This window comes from Engystomops pustulosus, chromosome 4 (genome assembly GCF_040894005.1).
Source record: "Engystomops pustulosus chromosome 4, aEngPut4.maternal, whole genome shotgun sequence".
NCBI classification, from domain to species: domain Eukaryota; kingdom Metazoa; phylum Chordata; class Amphibia; order Anura; family Leptodactylidae; genus Engystomops; species Engystomops pustulosus.
This window is the reverse complement of record NC_092414.1, coordinates 196,561,039-196,587,349: the sequence shown is the minus strand read 5'-3', so window position 1 is coordinate 196,587,349 and position 26,311 is coordinate 196,561,039. Positions and strand designations below refer to the sequence as shown.

Sequence of the window (26,311 nt, the reverse complement as noted above, 5' to 3'; positions counted from 1 at the left end):
CAGGGAGGTGTCAAACATGAACAATGTTTTTGGTATTTTTGCAATAATGATCATTCCTGGAAGGTTTTAGGAAAATAAATAATAGGAGCAGCACGGTGGCTTAGTGGTTAGCATTACAGCCTTGCAGTGCTGGAGACCTGGGTTCAATTTTATGTTTTCTCCATGTTTGCGTGGGTTTCCTCCAGAGCCTCCGGTTTCCTCCCACACTCCAAAACATACTGGTAGGCTAATTAGATTGTGAGCCCCACTGGGGACAGGGACCGATTTGGAAGCTTTGTGCAGCGCTGCGTCATCTGTGTGCGCTATATAAATAAAGAATTATTATTATGATATTTTTCTGCAGGAATGCTTTTTTAAAGACTGTACTAAATACATATTTATGAATAGGGGAACAAAAAAACAGAATTCGCTTTATTAAATTTTAAAAAAATTGTTAAGTAAAGGGTTGTCCCCGGCGAAATTTTTTATTTCCATGCAATATCATACAACAATAAATAATACTTATTATTATTATTATAATACTTGTCAGAATATTACTATTACATACCGCCCTGGTGTTCTTCTGATTCCTTCTTAAAGGGGTTGTCCACACCTGACCATGGGTAGTGTGTGGTATTAAAAATCAGCTCAATCCATATATATGCAGGGGAGCAGCAATACCGGCACAGACCATGGTCAGGTGTGGACAACCCCTTTAAGAAGGAATCAGGAGAACACCAAGGGGCATCATGGCCGTTAATATTACAGAATGTCCTTTATAACTGTAGCACGTAGAGATCATGAATAATCAGATCACTAGAAATTTCCTTTCACCAACACAAAGGTATTTTCCAGGAAAAAAAAGAACATCACCTATTCTCTACCAAGTATGTAACCTATACATCACAGCACAGGCGCACAGCGCTTATACCTATAGTCATATAGTTGGTCACGTTGGTATTATTTTGGGTGCAGCGCTCTCCATGTGGTGTTTCCCTCATGAGTTATCAGTCAAGGGAAAGGCTTGACTTAGTCTGATTGACCCTGTAAGGAAACCAGAGGGAGACAATGGGATCAGCGCTGTAGGACTTCTTTATTCTACTATAGTACTATGAAGCTCGGGCATCACTCACTAATTTGCTGTTTTAGGAGCTTCTTGGTGTCTCTTTCATATTCCTCCAGCTTCGATCCATCATGGTCGGTCGATCTCTGTATATACTGTACAATGGAAAAAAGGGGATCATTGGTTTAGGATATACAGAGACATTGGGGCTCATTTACTTACCCGGTCCAGTCGCGATCTAGCGGTGCGTTCTGCGACGATGATTTGGGTTCTGCCGGGATTCACTAAGGTTAGTGCGCCCAATGTCCACCAGGTGTCACCCGAGGTCGGCCGGGTGACACAAATTCTTTTTTAAATACCGCGTTTTTTCAGAATCCGTGGGGTTTTCCAACGTCCATGGCCCCCGATTTCCGTCGCGTGTAAGCCGGTGCCGATGCAACACAATCCGATCGCGTGCGCCAAAAACCCGGGGTAATTCAGGGAAAAAATGGCGCTAATCGGTAATATTCGGGAAACCTCGCGATTCAGCCCCTTAGTAAATGAGCCCCATTGGGGCAGAGCTAAATGTCATAAAGTAAGACTGGACAGCCTGATGCTGGAAGATAAATCTGATATAAGATAAGACATTCTAACGTCGCCGCTGGTTTAGTTCACTGCAAAAAAATGAGCCATTATAGTGGTGTATTTCCCAAATTTTTGAGCCAGCCCTGTTATGAGACCACACCCTTTATTATTGTACTAGAAGTACTAAAATTGTCCTTGTGGAGAAGGGCATTTTAGTGCAAATGATGACAGATTTCAGTTGTAAACTGATTAATAAATCTGCCCCAAACTGCCCAGGAACACAGTGGCAATAACATGAGGGTTGTAGGAACACAGGGGCAATAACATGAGGGTTGTAGGAACACAGGGGCAATAACATGAGGATTGTTATTCAGCATTTTCTATTTGGTGAACAGTTCCTCTACAGTAGAAGTGTAATGTCCTGCAGGACTGGTTATCACTAAATTTAGCTCTAGTTAGTTTCTTGGATGAATGGAGAGGGTTTGGCCAGCTCTCCCATGCTAACTTTTGACTTGCCTTTCATGCCTAGAATACCCTTAGTTTGACACCTGTCCAATAGCTACCCCATGCTACCTCTTACTGCTCAGTAGTATTGACACCTACAGTACATCATGCCTACTACAGAAGGGTTAAGATGTGATGTTTATGTTCTGTTGAAACATCAGTTATCTTTCCTGCAGAATCCCAGGCTGGTGACTGGTTGAAGGCTCAATATCTCGTTTTGGAATTAGCTCTACAAAAGTCTATAAATAGGAGCTCATTCCAGGTGATATAAACACATGCAGTATATACAATTCAAATACATACACACATTGGGGGTTATTTATCATTAGGCGGCTCCTCTGGACAGTTTTATGTCTATTTTTGGAGCTCCGCTGCCCATCAGGTTTATTAAAGTGGCTCTGACCCTTTAATAAATTTTCTTATGGTCTACTTTCTACCTTATATATATATCATATACATGGATATACAGTATATACACACCATACTCACATAAAGCACATACACACAGACTGTGTACTGTGGAAGATGCACACTGTTATGTACATATTATGCTGTAAATAATGTACAATGTGCAGCAAAATATGTATATAATGGCTCACAACCTTGAATGCTTTAGTGGGGCAGATCTGGTGGCCAGGCCTCCTGACACTGTGCACCGGATAGCTGCTGCTATGGCTGCTACCGCTGTAGTTACGCCCCTGTCTGACTGCTGCTGCTAACATCACTAGCCTCCTCTTCACCATCTGCCGTGGGATCTGTTTACCTACATACACCGGGAATGTCACAGACGCTCGACACTGGTCATGATGGGCTTAAAAAAGGCCTATTCACCTGTGCCAAGCCACCATGACACATTCTGGCACTAGGCCACACTACAAGCCAGCCACTGTGGTCCTTGTAATCCAACTGCCTGTAGAAGCCTTGCATTCAACCACTTACCTTGTAAATTCCAAAGATGATGAGGATGATGAGAGTGGTGACAATGAAAAGGATCCAAGATGGAGCTGGAAAAAAAGACACATCCTATTAACCCACACCTGACCATTCACTGACTTTTGATGTCCGACGGTGCGGGGCTTAAGTGCGCAGCAACACTGGTGCTTCTCCACAGATCGCAAGACGGGGTCTCAGGTTATCAGAGACAGCCAGAGACCCTCAGGAGAAGGTAAAAGCTCTTTATATAGTAGTTAAACTTAAGACCACCATAAAACTTTTTCTCAAAAAATACTTTATAGTTTAATAACATCAACAATGGTAGATATGGCATGAGTACTTCACCCCTCTTCGGTTGTAGTATGCCGTAGTCCTGTTAGAAAGTCCACACTTAATTTTCATGGCTTCCACTGAGACGCTGAACGCCAAGTGAGTCCTGTGACGTTTCGGAGGGGAATTCCTCCTTCCTCAGACATGCGCAGTAGCGCCTAGGTTGTAAAGTATCCAGTCTTGTGATCCAATATACTTCCCGTTGTAACAACCTCTTTTTCATATCATTACTCTGTGACACTTCCTCTAAGACTAACCATCTTATATCACACACTCGGACAGATTTACTTACCCGGCCCATTCGCGATCCAGCCGCGCGTTCTCTGCGCTGGATTCGGGTCCGGCCGGGATTTATGATGGTAGTTCCTCCGCCATCCACCAGGTGGCGCTGCTGCGCTGGTTTTCCCGAATCCGTCGGGTTTTCGTTTGGCCACGCCCCCCCCCATTTCCGTCGCGCGCATGCCGGCGCCGATGCGCCACAATCCGATTGCGTGCGCCAAAATCCCGGTGCAATTCAGGTACAATCGGTGCAAATCGGAAAGATTCGGGTAACACGTCGGGAAAACGCAAATCGGGCCCTTAGTAAATGACCCCCTCTATGTTTAAATTCACGAAAGTGTCTTGCTACGCCTGTTTCATGTCTGGCTCCTGGCTCTTTCAATATTATTCTTGGCCTCCTCATCACTAAACGATAAAAATTGTCTAACAGCGGATTTATGTTCAGTCTTTATAGGTCTGGATGTCTGACCAACATATGCCAGCCCACATGGGCACTTCAGCATATAAATGACGGAGGAAGTATTACATGTAAAAAAAACCCTTTTATCTGAATTTTTAACCCTTTACTGGGGTGGCAGAATGAGTCACCTTTAATAATGCCGGTACAATTCTGGCAGAAAAGGCACGGAAAAGTACCGTTCCTCTTAGCGGCCAGAAAGGTTTGGCGAGATATTTTTTTCTCTGTTAAATCAGATCTGATCAATTCATTAGCTATTGATTTTCCCTTTCTGTAAATGAATTTTGGAGGGTCTTTAAACAGTATACCATATTTGGGGTCATGGGACAGGATTTTCCAATTTTTCATAATAGATCGTTTAATTAATTGTGCATGTTTATCATATTTAGAGATGAAGGCATATTTTTTGTCCTTTTTTAGTGATCTAACCTCCTCACGGGGAATAGTGGCCACTTCTAGTAGTGACTACTAGGAGTGTGAGAGACTCCGAAATATAGACCAGTGTACACACTTAAGGAAGTGAAAGGATCTACGTATGTTTTAAAGCGTATGATTTGACTACTAGGAGTGTGAGAGACTCCGAAATATAGACCAGTGTACACACTTAAGGAAGTGAAAGGAGCTACGTATGTTTAAAGGGGTTATCCAGGTTTAAAAAATTTCTTATGGCCGGGCTGGTTAGGGCTATTTAAACACAATAAACATGTACTTACCTCGTCCGGTGCTGCTGATGTCCCGCGCCGCGGCCCGTCTTCTCTGTGCGCCGGTTTCATTACACCGGCGCACAGGGAGCTTCCGGCCGGCCGGAAGCTCCCATGCGACACCATCTCCCAGCGCCTACAACGCTGAGAGATAGGGACGGATGGGAGGAGCCGGCCACATCGCGGACCGGAAGCTCCCCGTGCGCGGCTTCCGTGCCCCTGTAAACAAACAGGGGCACGGATCGAAGGGACCGCGGCGCGGGACATCAGCGGCGCCGGACGAGGTAAGTACATGTCTATTATGTTTAACTAGCCTTCCCCAGCCCGGACATAAGTAATTTTTAAAACCCGGATGACCCCTTTAAAAGCTCTTTATTACTGCTTTGTCTTGTCCTTTCTACACCCGAGAAATAACCTCCATATAGTATATACAAATCAAATACATAGACACATATGAGGTTATTTATCATTAGGTCGGCTCCTTGGGACTGTTCTATGTCTATATTTGGAGCTCTGCTGCCCATCAGATTAATTAAAGTGGCTTTGACCCTTTAATAAATGTTCTTATAGTCTACTTTCTTACTTTTTTTCAAAAAGTCTCAAAAAAGTCTCAACATGCATAAAAAGTCCCAGCACTTACACCAGCAGGGAACTGGAATAATGATGAGACTTTTTTATGGACAGAGTACAGCATTACTTTTATAAACCCCTATCGTCTAATGCTCTGGGGGATTCCACTGAGAGCTGTCGAAGAAGCCACATCACTAGGACTAATGCAACATTTAAAGATGACATATTCTACAAGAAGCCAATTTGGTATTTTAGCCTCTGGTTGACCGTTGGGGTGTCACTAGTGAAATTCTGTGTACGGTGGAAGGATCTGGGTCTACTGGCAGCTGTGCCTACTCCACCATCTCCGGGGAAGAACACTTACCTACACTTGCATCTAATTTCCACCGCGTGGAAGATGTTCAGAGTTCTGGCAATATAAGTGAGTGCCTGTTGGTGTGATGCATCTACACCACACTATACCATGGGCTACCTCATTTACCACCAGCCGGGGACTACTAACAAAGGGAACCCCAGGGACATTACCACCTACTGCAGTGTGTACCCCCCATGCGACCATTTCCCCCTGTGACTCAGGAGACTGGTTGTCCGTCTGTAACCCGCTACAGTTGCCATTCGTCCAATAAAGGAACCATGAGGTGTTTGAGATCTCTGTTTTCTGTTTCTTTCCCTGGCCGCTACCATCGTGGGCCTCTCTCATACCATCTGCCAGGGTTATGTCACCTGCATTGGGAGTATCCGAGGGGGGAAATCTTCATTGTCATGCTCCCTCTTTTTGTTTTACCTGGACGGCCCTGATCTGGGACAGGAGGTATATTTGCTATACAGGGCAGAAATGCAATGGGCCCTGGGCTTTATGGATATGATAGCCCCTACAAGTCTGGAATCACTTCCTACGTCTGGTACTAGAATCGGCTTCTTAAGGAATGGAGGATGTGTTTATACTGCTGCTTTGAATCTGCAGTTTCAGGACCTTTGGAGGACCTTAAAATGTCCTGAAATGGCTTTTGTGTAGATACTGTATGTATTGTGAGCAAGAACAGATGTAGGAGGATTTGATAGGTAAAGGTCCTTCTCAGTATAAAACTTGGTCAGTGGTTTGAGTAGCCATGGGCCCCCTAGAAGGCTTGGGCCCCGGGCTACCGCCCAAAACTATATTATAGTTATTTAAGCACAAACAAACATTTTGTACTTCAGGTGACACTACTCAGAATTACTTAATGTCTCATCATCATTCAAGTTGACAAATATCTTACCTGAATATTGTGTGACAATCTCAGTTGTAGTGATACTTGGTGGAGTTGTTACAGTAAAACATACATTATCATTGGAAGAATTACAGGTCTGCAGTAAAACCTGCCCCCCTGGGCAACTGCAAGGAGAAAGAGAAAGATCCATAAATCCTAGGGGAGTGGTTAGAAATATTAACATATACAGGGCTTTTTCAGGAATGGATGATCTATCATCCAGGGCCCAAACTATACTACATAAGAGGCCAGTAGAAGACCCAGTCCATTGTACAGTTCTGGTACTGGAGTCAGCCAAGAACTGATGACTGTAGGAGGTCCTCAGGTTACACCCCCCAGCAATATGATAAAGATATATCGTTAAAATAAAATTTAGTACATTTAGGCTCTTGCTACAGCCAGTTGTCTTACAGCCAGACATGGGGCTTAATTGTAACATTATTTTGGTGATAATTAGCAAATTTTGAAAAAAAAATTAAAAATCAGACATTTTACAAATAAAACCAGGTACATACCTTGATCTGCATGGCAGACACTGACTGCATGGGGCATTCGGGGGGCAGTAGGTCCCCTCCTTGCACTGGCATAGGGTGTTTTTTGTTGTGTTACATGGTGATATCTCCACCTGATCTGTGAAGAAAACAATTAACGGGATCTTAATTTTTTTATGGTTATTATCAGTGGGTAGTATCTAAAATAAAACATCTGTGCTGCAGACTGAATTGTCCTGGGGCCCAGAGAGGAAAGGTGAAGAATGTTACCCGCTCCTCATCACGTGTGACGGTATAGCTAAGCGTGTTGTATAAAAGTGTGGCTTGGCTTAGTAAGTTTAATGCAGTATATGGGTGAGTACATGAATGGGTGGAATATCTATCTATATGGCACCAATTGGGAGTGGGTACTGGCACCTTATTTAATGGAAAGACTGAGGCAACTATTGGTCTAACTATTCGCTATCATTGGATACTCCGGGGATTTCCGCTTTGTGACGCATTTTTGGCACACGTGATCGGATTTTGGCGCATCGGTTCCGGCTTTCATGCAACAGAAATCGGGGGGCGGGCCATTGGACGATCCGACAGATTCGGAGTAAGCGCGGGATTTAACATTTAAATTGTGCCGCAAGCCCAAGGACTTACATACATCGGGAAAAAGAAGGTGAACTCCGGCGGACCTGAGCGGGGAGTGACAGATGCAGGATATCCAGCGCACGCTCGTAGTGAATCCGAGCACAATCCATGTCGCGATGTGGACAGGTAAGTAAATGTGCCCCAATGTGTTATAGGCTAAAACAAGTCTTCCCAAGGCATCTCTATCGGAAAGGGATCTTAGACAACAGACCTACTCCACTGAACAATGATAATCTATCCAAGAATGGGCTACTACACAGAGAACTCCTACTAATAGAAGGAACTTACCTGCCCGACATCGGGTACACGTGAGACAGCGACTCAGGCCTGTCAGGTACTCACTATACGTAACCCCAGGATTGCACATCTGACATATCCCCATTGTATAAGGTACCACACAGCCTTTCTTCACAAAGTATCCTACAATGGAGAGAGCAAAGTCTGAGATCATAACAGCAGAAGATCTGTCTGATCAGTTTGAGTAATACACATATTTATGACGTGTTGGTTGGTCAGACCTATCACATTATTGTAGTGATATTCAATAAACTACCATGAAATGCACAGGGCAGGTCTATCTGTTACCTAGTGGGTCCCTGCTGTAGAATCCTGGTGACGCACCCGGACCCCCTGAAGACATGATGTCCATGTAATAGGAGGTCTTCTCACATCATAAATTGCAATGAACAGAAGATTGGAAAGATGTCTTCCAGATCTATCTGGCCTCCCGGCCATAGTTAGTCCCCTATGTAATGCACAGCACATTGATGCATGGTATATAGTCCAGCCCTAAGTTCAGATTACTTCAACATTATTCCTAAATATTCACAAACTATACATCACACTGTAAAGGAACATAGACCATCAACAATATTCTAGAACTCACCTGCTGGACATTTGAGACAAAAGATATTCCCGTTTTTATAATATGAGACATTACCTATCACAGATTGTGTGGTATATAAATGACCTCCTATACTCTTCACCTAGAAAACAGAGGTATAAAGCGTAGAATTAAACTGTGAAATGCAGAGGGACTCATATAAAAGAGGAGATATGACATGAAGGTCTCACCATATATAGTAGAATTGAATATTGGAGGGTCAGTGCAGAAGATGCCCATTGCCATGTCCAGAGAGATCTCCACAAGAGACGCATAATAATTGTTGTCGCCGAGTGTTTGACTCCTCACTAGCAACTGCTTTCAGTTTATACTTTATGGTTTTCATAGTTACATAGAACGCAAACAGCAACAAGCACAGCAGGTTAGACCAGAATCAGAATGGGGTGTCTGGGGTCCACTGGTGACATTGATTCTGAGGGTCCACCCTACTGCTATATAGAAATATTACCTATATCGCTGGGAATTTCTAGTCACTGGCAGTGGTAGCTGTGAAATAAAATATAAAGTGATCCCTCCTTCTCCTTCCCGGTCTTCCAGTACATGGCTCCTGGTTTACAAGCAGTGGCCGGGGTTGTGATAATATGTCAGGGCTTTAATGTTGGGGATTCTTCAATTATTCTTCATGGTTTTCTGGGTGTCAGGATCACAGACCTGGGTTAAGGAAGGGAACCTGCTGTATCACACTGGACTGTTACCACCACTTGTCATATAAGGCAGACAAGACACCCTATAATAATAATAATAATTCTTTATTTATATAGTGCACACAGATTACGCAAAGCTGCACAAAGCATGACAAATCAGTCCCTTTATTAGACTATGCCCAAATACACTATAACACTCATTAAGTAACACAAGAAGGCTCTTATTACAGTAAAGTTTTAATATAAAAAAAGAATAGTGCGAGCCGAAAGGAGGTAACATAAAATAAACAGACATATACTGTACATACAATGCAACAATAACAGATGGTAACACAAAAGTGATAAAAACTGAACTTAGTACATTACATGAAGATATAGGACTGGTGCCTGGTAAAGAAATATTTTATAAAACCATCTGCTATTGATCCCGAAAGAATGACAATTTGCTTCAGTTACACTTTCTCCTCAGAGATCCTACATAAGGCCGTCCTTGCTCAGTGACAATGCTCACTATGGAAATAACACTACACGGGCTGAGTGTGGTCAGTGACTACAGTACTCATCAGACACGGGCAGAAGTGGGGTCTAGTACATCACAAGGTGACATGTCTTCTCTATTGGGTCCACAATTGAATGACAACATCTCCCTGTTGTGACTTATCTCTGTAGAATTTTATACCAGATGTCTTCACACCTCCACACTGTGCCTGTCACTGGTGCTCTCCTGTGCCCCTCTCTGCGCTCCTGCGCCCCGTACCTCTAACTCACCTGTCCATGCTCCTGTTTCCGGTCCGGCGCGTGCATCCCCGCCTCCTAGGATGCGCGCACGCCGGCTCCCGAAGATTTAAAGGGCACCTTTGATTGGTGCTGGCTATTCCTGGGATTCTTTCTGCACACCCCTCCGGATCTTTGTGCCTCACAGCCTTAGAAAAAGCTCGTTGGATACATTGTGCTATTATTCTAAATTCCCGTTGTGACCCTGGTGCTGTTGTTGACTCTGATCCTGTGCTGCCAGCCCTGACCTACTGCTCCATCCCCGACTCTGATCCTGCGCTGCCCGTCCTAACCTCCTCCCTGTTCCCGACTATGTTTCTGCTCAATGTCTCTGTACCTCGCCTTGGCCACCACAACAGACAAAGTGGCACTCGTGGACAGACCTGGTGGTACCAAGTCGCAGCAAGTCCAACCTTTTTGGCGGACTCTGGTGAAAACCGGGTACCACTTAGACTCCGGTCCCAGGTGTGGGCTTGTGTCATCGTCCGTGGTGGTCTAGTGGGTCCAATACCACAGGTGCCTGACAGTGCCCCTAAAAATACCATAGTCACTTTAAAGTATAATGTCACTTCAGGAACAGATATGCCCCACATTGTGCTCCTAAATAATACTTATACCTCAAAACCCAACTGACCATACTGTGTATAATTATAATACTGTACCCCTAATTAATCATGTAATATGCTGCTATCCTGATAAATTGAATATTACTTGCCTCCCCTTTTAATTATTTACCTATACAAAGTGTAACAGAAAGGTTGGGACGGTGGAATATCTTGCAAAATATTCTTTGGATCAAAAACTCAAAATATAACTTTCAAATATTTTTAAAAAATCTTTCCAATGATACCAAACTCATCCTCCTACCTCCCACCCCCAGGAGTTGTTCCTGGTGCTGTAGTGGGTGCGTGCACTGTTGATGTGACAGTGATAACAGCTTCTGAACTGAAGAGGGTAAGCTATGTGCTCTTTATTATTTTTACAACCCTCCGCAGACATCCCCTATATTAATTCACGATATGTGAGTTAACCATTTAATGGACACTCTGGGCAGATTTATCAAGCTGTCTAGAAGTAAGAATGTTCTTAGAAGAGCAATAATATAAAATATCATTCTTTATTCAAAATACTATATTAATAAAAAAAAAGCGGCATTACATGGGTAAAATAATTAATTGGAGTAGGGTTTATATAAAATACCGTATATACTCGAGTATAAGCCTAGTTTTTCAGCACAAAAAAATGTGCTGAAAACCCAAACTTGGCGTATACTCGAGGAAAAAAAATATATCAAAACTCACCTTTCCTACTTCCCCCGCTGCTGGCTATATACTGGGGCTGGCTATATACTGGGGGATATGGGCAGGCAGACTATATACTGGGGGGGCAGGTGCTGGATATATACTATGGGGCAGTGTCCGGCAGACTATATAATGGGGAGGCTGTGACCAATGCATTTCCCACCCTCAGCTTATACTCGAGTCAATAGGTTTTCCCAGGTTTTTGTGGTAAAATTAGGGGCCTCCGCTTATACTTGGGTCGGCTTATACTCGAGTATATATGCTAATTCATATCCTAATTATATATTACGTACCGTACATAAAGCCAAGTTTTTCAGCACATAAAAACCCCCACTTGACTTATACTTGTGTACATAAAAAAAAAGTACCCTCTTATCCTGACAGCTCCTCTTCAGGTTTCCAGCAGCATGGGCATATGCACGTCTATGCGCTCTGCCCACAGACACACTAAGACGTGGCCACCTGCTGACGTCATAGTTTGTGCACGGGCAGATCACAAAGAAGTGCATCTGCCCATGCCGCTAGAAAACCAAACTTGCTGGGACTTGCTGTGGGGAGAAGAGAAAGCTGGAGGTAAGCACCGTAGGGTAAGTACTTATTTTTTGAAGGGGGTTTTCCTGGACATATCATTAATGAGGGAGACTGCTGTGGACATATCATAAAAGAGGAGGCTCTGCTGGATATTTTATTAATGTGGTGGGTCTGCTGGACATTTCACTATTAAGGGAGTTCTGCTGGACATGTCATTGATGATAGGAGGTTACTGGACATTTTATTAAAGAGTAGCGGCTGCATTTCCCATCGAGGTGTATGTGTTATATATGAAATATGTGGGTGCACAGCGGGTCAGTTGTGTTGTTAAGGGTAAATGTTAATTAGGAACAGTTTGAGACATTGGGGCAGATTTACTTACCCGGTCGAGTCGCGATCCAGTGGCGTGTTCTCCGACGCTTATTCGGGTTCTGCCGGGATTAGCTAAGGTCGTGCGCACGATGTCCACTAGGTGTCACTGCTGCGCTGAAGTCCGCTGGAGTTCACCTCCTGTATGTGAGTGCTATTTTTGCGACACAATTTTTTTAAAAATTCTGCGTTTTTTCCGACGGCCACGGCCCCCGATTTCTGTCACGTGAAAGCTGGCGCCGATGCGCCTCAATCTGATTGCGTGCACCAAAACCCCGAGGCAATTTGGCGCATATCAGAAAAATTCAGGAAACATGGCGGAAAAACACGATTTGGACCCTTAGTAAATGACCCCCATTGTTATCCAGGTGACAACAATGTAGTATTGGTCACACAATATGGTTAGATAGGACTAGCCCAACACCAGCAAATGAGAAAATATCCACAGCACAAGATCTGATGTCAAAAGAAGGCTCACTATATTTTCAATAAAAATACAAAACTTTTATTGAAAACAATTAAAAAACACACTAAAAGTTACGGCTCATTCATATAGACATTTTTGAGGTCTGTATGCTACCCTTTTTTTTTTGTAGATGGCATACTGACCCATTGGGGCAGATTTACTTACCCGGTCCGTTTGCGATCCAGCGGCGCGTTCTCTGCGGTGGATTCGGGTCCGGCCAGGATTCATCAAGGCAGTTCCACCGACGTCCACCAGATGTCGCTGCTGCACAGAAGTTTCCTGAAATGCACTGAAGTTCACGATCCTTTCCTGGATGAAGGTGAGTGCAAGCTCCGCGACACAATTTCCTATTTTAAATGCAGCGGTTTTTCCGAATCCGACGGGTTTTCGTTCGGCCATGCCCCCCGATTTTCGTTGCGTGCATGCCAGCGCCGATGCGCCACAATCCGATCGCGTGCGCCAAAATCCCGGGGCAATTCAGGTACAATCGGCGCAAATCGGAAATATTCGGGTAACACGTCGGGAAAACGCGAATCGGGCCCTTAGTAAATGACCCCCGTTGATTCTTACCAGTCTGTTCACACATCCACTTTCTCTCAGCTGTGCTGACAATGAGAAAAAAATTGCAGTTTGCGCTATTTTTTCTCACATGCGGAGCACGGAGCTCTATAGAAGTCAACGGATTCCAAAAAAAAGAAAAAAACATCCGTATGGAAGCCTCGTTTTTCTCAACTGTTGCAGAGCAAAAAGCTCATTAGAAACCCATCCGTTTTTGTGTAGGTTTGAAAAAAAACCTTAAATTCCGTTAGTGTAAAAACTGATGTGGATAGACTAGGGCCACGGTCACACGTTCCACTAGGCGTCCTTCTTAATGTGACGCTAGTGCACAGGGGGAGGGCCTCGGCCCGATCGCACATGCGTTTCCCTGCGTTCGGGGCGAGGACCGCCCCCCCCCCCCTATGCACTAGCGTCTCGTTAAGAATGGACGCCTAGTGGAACATGTAACCACGGCCTAAGGACTCCCTGCTGCCTAAATCTGGATATGCATTTTCATTGGTCCAAACCTGACACTCTTTCCCCATATGAGATTACTAACAGGTATGTTGTATCAGCCCTGAAGAAGCCACGAGGCAGTGGCCATATGTGTGGGGCGGTAGCCTTTCCTGCACTGGTAATATTTATTCATACTCTTTCTGATATACTGATTGTCTCATTAGCCCCAAATCGCATAGAGAAGGGGCTGGGGACTGTAGGGATTTCTGGTGATGGTGCAGAAGGCGGCTTAAAAGGCGATTGGCCCCTTCTTTAGGCGGTCCCAAAAAGGAGCTGGATTGGGCGGGCTTATTGGGGCCCGCCCTGTGGTTTAAAAGCATTGGGGGCACGTGGCGGGGGCCTCTTTCCTTCTGCCCTCAGGCCGGCGCCACACAGGGCACTTTGTCTGCGCACGCAAACGCAGACAAAGTCGCGCCCACCGGGGCGGGCCTCGGCCCGATCGCATCGGCGTTTCTATGGAAACGCCTGCGATAAATTGACGCAAAACACCGGCGGCTCGTTCCCGATCGCAGGCGTTTCCATAGCGCAAGCGCAGACAAAGCGCCCTGTGTGGCGCCGGCCTCAGGACCGAGCGGTGTGAAGTCGCCCACCCACCCTTGCCCTCAGGTTAATTTTTGTTTACAGGTGGTTTTCCGGTTTCTGGCTGTTCTCTGTCTTCCTTTCAGATGTCACAGCATTGGCGGATTTTCACATGCCCGAAGGCGAGATGAAGGTGCTCACATGACGTCTGATGCCATTCGGGTGAAAGGTTTTTGCTCAAGAAGAAGCGAAGGGCCCGGATGGGCATGAATTTTGTTCCAACTATTTTGCATTTTTTCTATTGGTTATTTAATTAATTAATTGTTTATCTAAAAATAAATGCTGTGCCCCCCCCCCCCCCACATACCCACAACAAGAAACACGGTGTGGTGTCCATTGATGGCTGGTTTAATTTTGGAGGATTTAAAATTTCCGGGTCAAGAGCCTGAATATTTTGGGCTAAGTTTACAAGTCCCTACAGTCCTGTTTACTCATAGCGTGTTTGTATGTATCTGTATGTATGTTACTGCAATCCTACCAGTGTATGTGGTCCAGCCTAAATTTAGGCAGCAATGATTCGCACATGCTGTCAGTGTGTTTTTTTAATCGTTTTATTACATACCAATATCCGACTGTGGTATATTTAGGGGCATTGTGTGGAGATGTGTTGCCATATGCTAAAAATAACCGGTGGAAAATTTTGCAGTGATTAGTCACGACTGGGAGAAGCCGTCATGCACTTTTGGACATAAATGATAAGGCATGTCACCTGTGACGTACTAGGTATTAACTGTCTATCTAGTTGGAAAGACAACTTTAAAGGAAACCTACTAAGTGAAAGGGCAGGTGTAAGATGCAAACACCGAGCACCAGCTCAGGGTGAGCCGGTGCCGGAGCTTATTTTCCTTATTGTCATAAACCGCTGTATTGCGGTTTATACACTTTTTAATCTTTATAGCCGAAGCTGCTTTAAAATATAGAAGCAGCTCGATAATATTATACACGTATAAGAAGAGCGTGGGACACAACTAGAAGTTCTAAGTTCTATACACCAGCTATTACCACTTTACTGTAATATACACATGATCCTCTCTGATAATAAATACAAACAGACGTTAATTAAATGTTTTCATACATTCTGAGTAAGGGACCATTTAGTGGTTGCCTAGAGCCAAAAATATTTATTTCAGACATTCTTCAGTTAAATATAAGAAGACCCTAAATCCACAACCCCAACTCCCATATCATAAACGGCTGATTCTGCAGCAGGTACACCCCTCAGCTTAGGATCTATTCACATTGAAGTGTATGTCTGTGTTGTTTTTCCACGGTGTTCTTGACAGGCGCTTCCATAATTACTGTATATTATGGGATAGGTGAAAAGTTTGATGGGTGAGCTCCCGGCCCCCTGCAATATCCCCCACCAGGGCGTGAGCTTTTGGGGTTAGGAGTAGCTGGAGTCCCCTGGCACCTGAGTGGCTGGCCTGAGCTCCACTGGGTCATGGTCGTCTGGTATAGGTGGAACAGGCCTCATCCACTCCGGGCAGGTGTCCAACAGGGGTTTGCCAGGAAAGGAGGTAGATGCTGCTGATGGATGGAAGCAGTTCTCCCCGGGCACTCCCGAAGTATAGATGTGAGGATCCCCGGGTAGACGGTAGAGGGGAGGCCTTCAGTGTTATGCGGCTTCCGGGGATCACACTGACACAATGGATTTTAACATTAACTCACGATTCCTTTATTCCAGAATGTGGCAAAGCCAACAGGCCAGGTGACTGGTTGGATTGTGTTCGGCATAGGGTGCTCACAGCCTGGTTTAGGTATCTTCAGACTGGAGAGATGAGGAGCCGCTGTAACAGTGCTCTATGCCAGGCTCTGGTATGGGTCAGAGTCCTGCAGGTCATCTGTCTAAACCGCAGGTCTCAGACACATCTGCTTATTACTAGATCTCCACTGGAACTTTCCAGCCACAAGGGGTTTTATCATAGTATCATGATAAAACGGTTGATACGGTTGAAAAAAGACACATGTCCATCAAGTTCAACCAAGGAAGGGAAGGGAATGGATGAGGAAGAGACTTAGGGGAAACAATTCTATATAACATAACTGTGTATGTTATTTAGGTGTAAAAAGGCATCTAGACCCTTCTAAATGGAGCTCTCTGCTGTCCCTGCTGTGACCAGCGCCTGAGGCAGGCTATTCCACAGATTGACCGTTCTTGTAACCTTGTTTTCTCATAGACTGTAAGCTCTTGTGTCACCCTCTCATCCTCATAGACTGTAAGCTCTTGTGTCACCCCCTCATCCTCATAGACTGTAAGCTCTTGTGTCACCCCCTCATCCTCATAGACTGTAAGCTCTTGTGTCACCCCCTCATCCTCATAGACTGTAAGCTCTTGTGTCACCCCCTCATCCTCATAGACTGTAAGCTCTTGTGTCACCCCCTCATCCTCATAGACTGTCTTATAGATTTATATCTGGGGCTCAAACCCCTAATCATTGTAAGGTGACTTTCAAATTAAATGAGTCTGTGTCCAGCGCTGGAATTGACTAACTTGAAGGAAAGACAAGACCTGTCCTTGCAGGAAGTTAGCAACAAGACCACTACTTTATTGTGGGACGGACATTTATAGAAAACCATAAGGCACTTTACATAAGGCGTGTAATTAGGAAAGCAGCAACTATAATTGGGTGTTCTCACCCAGGAAATGTAACACTATTGGATGTAAGCACACAAAGGAGTCTAATACTATTGGCTACATGCAAATACTGAAACTTCACATAAACCAAATGTCCAGATGTCCACCTGGATACCTTCCACTAGGTGGTGCTAGCGAGCACTAGGTCTTTGTGTGCTTGCTGAGGAATGAAACCCACCCAAACTTCAGTTATCAGTACACAAAGTTATGTGAAATAATGCTGAATCTTTAAAATGTCCGACAGTACGTAAGATGGCGTCTGAGTCCAGTGTGATATCTTTAACATTTCCCCCCTTTTGAGCTTTGCATGGCCTGTAACTGTTGTCCAAAGTGACCTCCTCAAACTCCAGGTACCCACAGGTAGGCTAAGCCCTTACCTGCTGGACTTGTTAACTCTTCACCAGATCCCCTGGAGGCCAGTCACTCGGGGGTTACAGGCCTGCATACTCAAATTACATAATTGTGTTTCCATAGTTTATGGGTTTATTAACAAGCTGGTTCTTCAACAAGACGGTATCCTCCACACCGGTTCTTACCGCCTGGACAGCCATCTGGGACATGGTGGACTTGATGAGGAGGACCACACAACACGTAATAAGTGACAAGAGCAAAATCACAATCCCCAATATCACCCCCATTTAAAGGAAACCCCTCCAATCCCCCAACCACAAAGTGAAGGACAAAGTGTCCACCCCAGAGTTTCTCTCGAGTTCCCTGGACAGTCCTTCAATCTTTTCACGAGCATGGGTAATGGATCCATAGGGGGCGATGTCATCCTGGATGTACATGCGACAAGCCACTCCCACCATCTTACAGACTCCTCCCTTCTCAGCAAGGGTCATGTCCAAAGCCGTGCGGTTCTGGGAAGCATCTCGGATACAATCACAAATCTCTGTTGATTACAATAAAACCAGTTAACCCAACCAACATCTTTACTCATAGCTCTCTGGGGAATAATGGACTCTAGAGCTGCCCATATCTGATTGTGGGCCTTGTACTCATCTGGGACCCCCCCTGGTGCTCCCACTGTATCCATATAAACGTTGTCATCTAGGTGCTTCTCTCAGACCTCCAGAATCCTTTGGGATTCTCTACCTTTTCTTTATGTGTCTGATCAACCTTATCCCTGGGGATCACGAGGAAGGAATGCACAAATCTTATCGCAGTACACTCACCTTCCCAGCCTCTAGGCCTGACCTGACTCTCCTATCCCCACAAATCCAGTACACATCAGACACTGCTAATACAGGGTTATCTGTGCTGTGAGTGTTATAGAAGGTCATTGTCTTGTTGCACCAACCATAGGTAAAGTCTCCTACCCTGGGGGCATCCTGGTCAGCCCTACAGATACAGTGATAGTCATGGTTGGGGTGTCCCTGAGTATACAGTCAGTCAGAAGAAACCAGCTAGCAGGAAGAATAAGTAAGCGTGGAAGCGTGCTGACTTCCCTCTAGCTGCACAGACGTGGCACTGGTCAGCAGGACTTGGAAAGGACCGTCGTTGCGAGGCTCCAGACTGTCTCTCTGGTGTCTCTTTACCACCACGTAGTCTCCAGGCTTCAGGTTATGCATCCTGAGGTCTCTGTCTGGATCTGAAAAAGTAATCAGAAACACTTTTGCGGACCTTTTCCAAGGCCTGGCTCAACTGGCATGTTCCACTTGGTTTCCTAGTAGGGGTCTAGTCTGGGTGCACAGCCAAAAAATACTTCAAAGGGGAACAATCCCATCTTTCTGTTGGGTGTGGTCCTAACTGAATGGTGGGCAGCAGGAAAGCACTCGCACCATGGTTTCCCTGCTTCCATGGCCTCATGGATCTCTAACTTAAGAGTGCAGCTTAATTTTCCGATCCCACCACTAACTTGGGAAGGGTAAGGGTTGTGCAGGGCCTGTTCTACACCCAGGAGGGACAAGGTTTCAGTCTTTACCTGTCCAGTGAAGTGGGTTCTGCGACCGGACTTTTTGGTCTCTGGAAGTCCAAACCTGCAGAAAAATCTCACTCACCAACTTCTTGACTGCAGCTCTGGCAGTAGCCTTGGTCATGGGAGAAGCTTCTGGCCACCCTGGAAAGAGATCAATGCACACAAGCACGTATTCCTACGTACCACTTTTTGGTAGCTGGATAAAATCCATCTGCAGTCTCTGGAAGGGATACAGCAGCTTGGGTGTCACCTTCTGTGGGGTCTTTACCACCTTACCCGGGTTGTGGCGGGCACAGACTATACAGGCTTTCACTAGTCTAGTGACAGGGGTAGTAATGCCCGGGGCAAACCACTTATGGTTTATGAGCACTAGCATGGCCATTTTGGATGTGTATGTGTCCGTAGGCTACTCGACTTACTGTCGGGTGCAGGGCTCTGGGCAGGCACACCCCTCTCTCCCAGCATCCAGGTCCTATTAGCTTGCATCTGGGCTCCAGCTTTCCTCCACACTCCCTTCACTTCTGATGACTCTCGGGCCACCAGGGACTGGAACACCTGTGGATCAAACTTTTAGCTCAGAACTCACCGCTGAGACTTCAGGACAGTCTCCGGGCTCCATCTGTGCAGCTGCCTTCACCATCCCGTCAGCCACATACTTGCCCTTGGCTTGTGGAGTTACCAAATTATGTGTGCTTTTACTTTTATTATCCTCACCTCTTGTGGAAGTAGGAGAGCATCCATGAGCTCTTTACCCAGCGTGCCATGCTTAACGGGGGTCCCTGCAGAGGTGAGGAAATCTCTAGCCTTCCATATGGGTTCATAGTCGTGTTTAGACCCCAGAACTATACCTTGAGTATAGATGTTTGCCCTTTTACCTTCGACCAGCTGTAGCACTTCCCTGAGTGCCGTCACTTCACCTCCTGCGCTGACCTGTGTGGAGGGAGTGGTTCTGCTTGTACTACCTCATGTGCGCCACTGACCACTGTATATCCAGTGTAGAACCGTCTGTCTTCTCCTGCAGACCTGGAGCCATCTATGAGAAAAAACTCAACATCTGCATTAATCACCCTTCTCTCCCCCCTCTCTGAATCCTGGAAGACTGGCGACAGATTGAAGGATTCAGAGCTGTGCACCTTATCAGTGTGTCCTGGGGAATCAGGAGTGCACACTGGAGCCTTTGCTCAGATGCTTGGGCTGTACTTGGGTGAGGACACTGTGCAAGGTATGTGGGGTTTGCACTGTAACTGAGTGATCTAGGGTCTGGGATCAACTCACTGGCCTCACTGCTGCAGCTACTGACACATGAGGGGCTCCCCTCACGACTGAGTCTAACCGGGCCTTATAATGGGCCACTAGGGAGGCCACCACGTTCCTGGACTCGACACCTGTGGCCTAGATACTCAGTGCAAAATAAAACAAAAGTTTGATCCAGTGGGATGTGCCTAGGGCCGGTGCAGACAGGATTTGCCACCTTAAGGCTATAGAATGCATCAATTGCCTCCTGACTAAGGGCAATTGGAGAAGAGGCAATTCAATTATCAAGGGGCAACCTCAGGCTGGAGGCAGCAGACCTTATCCCAGGCTGCAGGAGCTGACCAGTCCTAGAAACATGTGAAGAGGCTTAGGGCCTCAGGGCAGGGGCACATTCTGGACTGCCAGCTTTCTTTCCTCTGTCAGGTGTCTGCCTGTGGCTGAGAAGCAGTGGCCTAGGAAGACCACCTTCTCCTGGCAGTACTGGAGCTTGTCTCAGGAAACTTTGCAACCCTTCTGGAACAGAAAACACATAAGGTCAATAAATGCATCCTGGGAAACAAAAACAGTAGGTCCTCCGCATACTGACAAGGAGAACATCCAGTAAGGGGCTAGTCTGCCAGTCTACTCCCTGTAGGGCCGTGTAGTATGGAGTACTGGCTGGGGGAGTTTTACCCCCCTTGTGGGAGTCTACATCAGATATACTGGAATACTACACTGGTAAAGGCAAATAGGTACTGGCAATCCTCATGTAGGGGCACAGAGAGGAAAACATTTGCCAACAGGGAAGAGTTCTACAATGAAATGCACTAACTCTATTTGGGGGGGCTTTCAGAAGAGGGGGACTGTTCTTGCTGACATCCTTGTCCATTACCACCCCCCTTGTCCCGCCCTGTTGGGGCCGTCTACGTTTCCTAGACTGTGTCTCTTTGTATTCTTATCACAAGCAAATTCCTTTAAGTCTTTTAGATTGTCAGCTCTGTTTCCCCCACTCAACACAGATGCTTTCTGTGTGCTTCAAGGCCACTTCTCACAGACATAGATAAGACAATGCAAAGCCCAGCTGCACAGAGATCTCCCCCTGATTAACTCTTTCAACTCCAGAAAGCAGGTACCAGAGACATTGCAACACTTTTTCTACTAATTTTTCTGCAATTGTCAGAATCAAATAAGTTTAAAAATAAAATAAACAAAATAAACAAACAGCGTTGCACACTCAAGACCCTTAGCAAATGTTTGAAATTGGTGAAATTATTCACCTGCCGGCATTTTATTTATATTTCAAACATCCGCCAGGACACCTCAAGGGTGACTCAGCTGCTATCCTACAACCAGCCTACAGTGTAGAGTTATAGGCAATTAACTTTCAGGGACTTGAAAACAATATACTGTCTTAAGATGGCCGCCACTGAAAAATGGTAGGGCGTGTCATCTTCTCTAACCCCCAGATACGGGGGTGGAGTCTAAGAGGGTGCTCTTCTGCATTCCAAAAGATTTTTTTTTTTTTTTTTAATGAGCACTCTCTAGGATTCCTGTCCCTCTGCCATTGGTCCGTCCGTAGTCACTGGTCTAAGTCTCCAGTAATCAACCCCATCCACTTTCCTTTGTCATTAACTCTCTACTTACATCAAAACAACCTTCTGCCTGGGTGTGCCACTTTTGTCTTTGAGCCAGCCACCATTTACATCAAGTGCTGTCTCCTACCTCTGCACACTCAGGGAATCATCTAACATACCCAAAAACTTCAATACCTCATAACTTCCTTTAACCCACTCTTTACCTTTCCTGTGTTACACTATGTCAGTTGCCTTTTTAGGTCTGCAGTGTCCAGCTACAGTCTTACTTTGCTCACTACCCATTTTGTGGAATCTGTGGAATACCTGATTTTGTTCAAGGGCTATAGATATCCTCCGTACATACAGCTCCAGACTACCCCGCTAACTATCAGTAAGTACAAATTAGAGACCTTCACACAATATTTCAGAAATCAAGGAGAACCCTCAACTGTAAAATTCCTGTCAGTGTCCTTCCTGCCTCTACTGTATTTTCCGCATCACGGGGCCGCATCAATCCCGAAGGAACGATACGTAAATTTGGCCAGAATTTGTCTCTGCAAACTTCCAGATTCTATCCGCGCTTACATAAACGAAAATCTCCACCATCACAAACTTTCTGAACTATCTCAACAATCCACAAGAGGGCACTACAGACCTTTTTCTACAACATACATTGTCACGTCCAGTCTCTGTCGGTCACCGTACAACTGATCCTTTGCCGAAATCATCGAGCACATACTATTATATATGGACATGTAAGGCAAAGTACATAATATCACACAAGGAGATGACCTTACCCAGTCCCTTTCAGCCAGTGAAACAGAACTACAGTCAAGGCAGACAAAAATAGACTTGACTTACCCCGACGAGCGCTCATTGTCAGTTCTGGTCACTGGCCGCCTGGACTCTTGCGGAGGTCACCTCGATGGTTAGATGTCCATAAAAAGTATGGCCCACCCAGGGACGCCAATTCTTATAGATTTATATCTGGGGCTCAAACCCCTAATCATTGTAAGGTGACTTTCAAATTAAATGAGTCTGTGTCCAGCGCTGGAATTGACTAACTTGAAGGAAAGACAAGACCTGTCCTTGCAGGAAGTTAGCAACAAGACCACTACTTTATTGTGGGACGGACATTTATAGAAAACCATAAGGCACTTTACATAAGGCGTGTAATTAGGAAAGCAGCAACTATAATTGGGTGTTCTCACCCAGGAAATGTAACACTATTGGATGTAAGCACACAAAGGAGTCTAATACTATTGGCTACATGCAAATACTGAAACTTCACATAAACCAAATGTCCAGATGTCCACCTGGATACCTTCCACTAGGTGGTGCTAGCGAGCACTAGGTCTTTGTGTGCTTGCTGAGGAATGAAACCCACCCAAACTTCAGTTATCAGTACACAAAGTTATGTGAAATAATGCTGAATCTTTAAAATGTCCGACAGTACGTAAGATGGCGTCTGAGTCCAGTGTGATATCTTTAACAACTGTAAGCTCTTGTGTCACCCCCTCATCCTCATAGACTGTAAGCTCTTGTGTCAACCCCTCATCCTCATAGACTGTAAGCTCTTGTGTCAACCCCTCATCCTCATAGACTGTAAGCTCTTGTGTCACCCCCTCATCCTCATAGACTGTAAGCTCTTGTGTCACCCCCTCATCCTCATAGACTGTAAGCTCTTGTGTCACCCCCTCATCCTCATAGACTGTAAGCTCTTGTGTCACCCCCTCATCCTCATAGACTGTAAGCTCTTGTGTCACCCCCTCACCCTCATAGACTGTAAGCTCTTGTGTCATCCATCATCCTCATAGACTGTAAGCTCTTGTTTCCCCCCTTCTCCTCATAGACTGTAAACTCTTGTGTCACCTCCTCATCCTCATAGACTGTAAGCTCTTGTGTCACCCCTCATCCTCGTAGACTGTAAGCTCTTGTGTCACCCCCTCATCCTCATAGACTGTAAGCTCTTGTGTCACCCCCTCATCCTCATAGACTGTAAGCTCTTGTGTCACTCCCTCATCCTCATAGACTGTAAGCTCTTGTGTCACCCCCTCATCCTCATAGACTGTAAGCTCTTGTGTCACCCCTTATCCTCATAGACTGTAAGCTCTTGTGTCTCCCCCTCATCCTCATAGACTGTAAGCTCTTGTGATCAGGGCCCTCACTCCTATTGTTCCATATGACTGTTTGTACTCTGTAATGTGATATTATATTTGTATATGTCCCGTATGATTTGTAAAGTGCTACAGAATTTGATGGCACTATATATATATAACGATTATTATTATTATTTCTCTAGACGCAGACATTGCCCCTTGACTTTTGATTTGATTTAATCCAGAAAAACTTACCACCATATTTTTTGTATGGACCATTCATATATTTATATAAATTAATCATGTCCCTTCGTAGTTGTCTCTTTTCCAGGCTAAATAAATCCAGTTGTTTTAATCTTTTTATGGACCGGTGCCCAGAACTGGACAGCATATTCCAGGTGAGGCTGAACCAATGCCTTGTTCAAGTGTAACATTACATCCCTATCACGAGAGTCCAGACCACTTTTGATACATGACAAGATCCTACTGGCTTTAGTGGCAGCTGATTGACATTGCATGCAGTTATTCAATCTATGATCTACTAGTACCCCCAGGTCTTTCTCAACAAGGGACTCTCCCAGATTTACTCCCCCAAGGACATATGTTACCTTTGTATTATTAGCCCCCAGGTGCATAACCTTACATTTATCCACATTAAACCTCATTTGCCAAGTGGACGACCAAACACTCAGTTTGTCTAAGTCCCCCTGCAACCTATGAACATCCTCCATAGACTGTGAACTTCCGTTAGGAGGTTGTATGTTCCTTATCCAACCAAAAACCGTGTTACAATATGGATTAACAATTAATAAACATGCCATCCTATAGGTCAGTGTGTATGCAGCTGACATACCAGGTATAGACAGCAGATGGCGCACAGAGGTGATCAGGCTCTAGGACACATGCAATCTAATAGTAGTAATACTTCATCATGAAACTGCAATGGACAGGCCAGTGTTATTATTTTTATTATTTATTTATAGACCTTAATTAATTCCATTTAATGAATGGTGCTGTACAATGAGTAATGGGTTCACATACATTACATTATGACAAAAAGAAGTGCAAGTACAAAATACAAAACTACAGAGATCAGGAGAGGAGGAGGACCCTGAACGTGAGGGCTCACAATCTATATGGGAGGGGAGATGGAGACACAAGGTGAGGCAGCAATGTAGTTAATGTGCGTTGTAAGTGAGGTGGGTTTTCAGGTTGCGTTTGAAGATTTGGAAATTGGGGGTCAGTCTATCCCCCAACAACCCCACAGTACAGCCCCACATTGGGACCATCACCAAACCCATACAGCCCTCTGATTATCCTGAGGTACCCCCCCCCTGTGTGTGTATGTGCTGTGTGTGTATGTGTGTAACTGCTATGTGTGTGTGTATGTGCTGTGTGAGTGTGTGTATGTGCTGTGTGTATGTCCTGTGTGTGTGTATGTGCTGTGTGTGTGTGTGTATGTGCTGTGTGTATGTATGCGCTGTGTGAGTGTGTGTATGCCCTGTGTGAGTGTGTGTATGCACTGTGTGTGTATGTGCTGTGTGTGTATGCGCTGTGAGTGTCTGGTGTGTGCGGGTGCACTGTGAGTGTATAAGGTGTGTGTGCCCGCACTGTGATTGTATATGGTGTGTGTGCCCTTTGTATGTATGAATGTGCTGTGAGAGTGTATGGTGTGTGCGGGTGCGCTGTGAGTGTATGAATATGATGTGTATATACTGTACGTATGTGTATATGTTTTATGTGTATGTATATGCAGCATGTCTTTTATATACTGTATGTACATGTGTACATAAATGTGTAGGTATAAGTGTATACATGCATGTATGTGTGTACAAGTATAGAAATGTGTGTATATGAAAGTGTATAAATGTGTGTAAATGTATAAACATGTGTACAAATATGTATGTATGTTTTTTTAAGGCTACATTCACATGGCGATTGGGGGACGTATATATACGTCCCCCATTGGCCAGCAATGGGCGCACGGCGGTGTACAGAGTGGTACGGTGCAGGACACGTGCGGCACTGTACCGTTCCGTACCCGGGGAAAAGATAGGACAAGTCTAATGTCCTTTTTTACCCCCTAAATGCGTCATACATCGCTAAGGAGAGGGACGGGGACGAGCAGCGCTCACCCCCTCCTCCTGTCCCATGCGCTGACGTGTGTCTGCCCTGCTTCGGTACGGCACGGCGTGCACACGATCGTGTGAATTTGCCTTTAGGGGAAGGGGGGGCCCCATGCAGAAGTTTGTCATGGGGCCCAGCCACTCCTAGTTACGCCACTGGCATTGACTATGACTTATAAAAAAATGTATTATTTTCATATTACAGGTAATTAAAAAAATTATTTTATTTTATTGATAAAAAATTTTAATTGTTTTTCATAAATCTTATTCACTTAATTTACTTTTTAAAATATGAAATCGGTTGAAATCAATGTGGATTTTCTGCACTTCGCTGCTGCGGAAAATCCT

The 26,311-nt window shown here is 45.1% G+C and overlaps 1 protein-coding gene across 2 annotated transcripts; it reads right to left on the bottom strand.

The window, feature by feature from the left end:
- Positions 1-455: 455 nt before the first annotated feature.
- Positions 456-9,353, bottom strand: LOC140128002 (tumor necrosis factor receptor superfamily member 10A-like). 2 transcript variants are annotated; one of them, XM_072149315.1, is made up of 8 exons: positions 8,832-9,353; positions 8,644-8,743; positions 8,046-8,177; positions 7,143-7,257; positions 6,637-6,752; positions 3,050-3,114; positions 1,113-1,197; positions 456-1,023 (listed from the first exon to the last, which is right to left on the bottom strand). In XM_072149315.1, exons 1-8 carry the CDS (start codon positions 8,913-8,915, stop codon positions 977-979), a joined length of 744 nt encoding a protein of 247 aa, XP_072005416.1. In that variant the 5' UTR covers positions 8,916-9,353; the 3' UTR covers positions 456-976. The 2 variants fall into 2 exon arrangements, with proteins under 2 accessions (XP_072005416.1, XP_072005417.1); XM_072149316.1 differs by lacking the exons at positions 8,644-8,743; positions 8,832-9,353 and adding an exon at positions 8,343-8,622.
- Between the last annotated feature and the right edge of the window lie 16,958 nt (positions 9,354-26,311).

Excerpts from the sequence above, each read along its gene's own strand:
- LOC140128002 (XM_072149315.1), bottom strand. The coding sequence starts at position 8,915 with ATGCGTCTCTTGTGGAGATCTCTCTGGACATGGCAATGGGCATCTTCT. Across the intron at positions 8,744-8,831 it reads ATTCAATTCTACTATATATG|GTGAAGAGTATAGGAGGTCA; the intron begins GTGAGACCTTCA and ends TCTGTTTTCTAG. Across the intron at positions 8,178-8,643 it reads TTGTCTCAAATGTCCAGCAG|GATACTTTGTGAAGAAAGGC; the intron begins GTGAGTTCTAGA and ends TCTCCATTGTAG.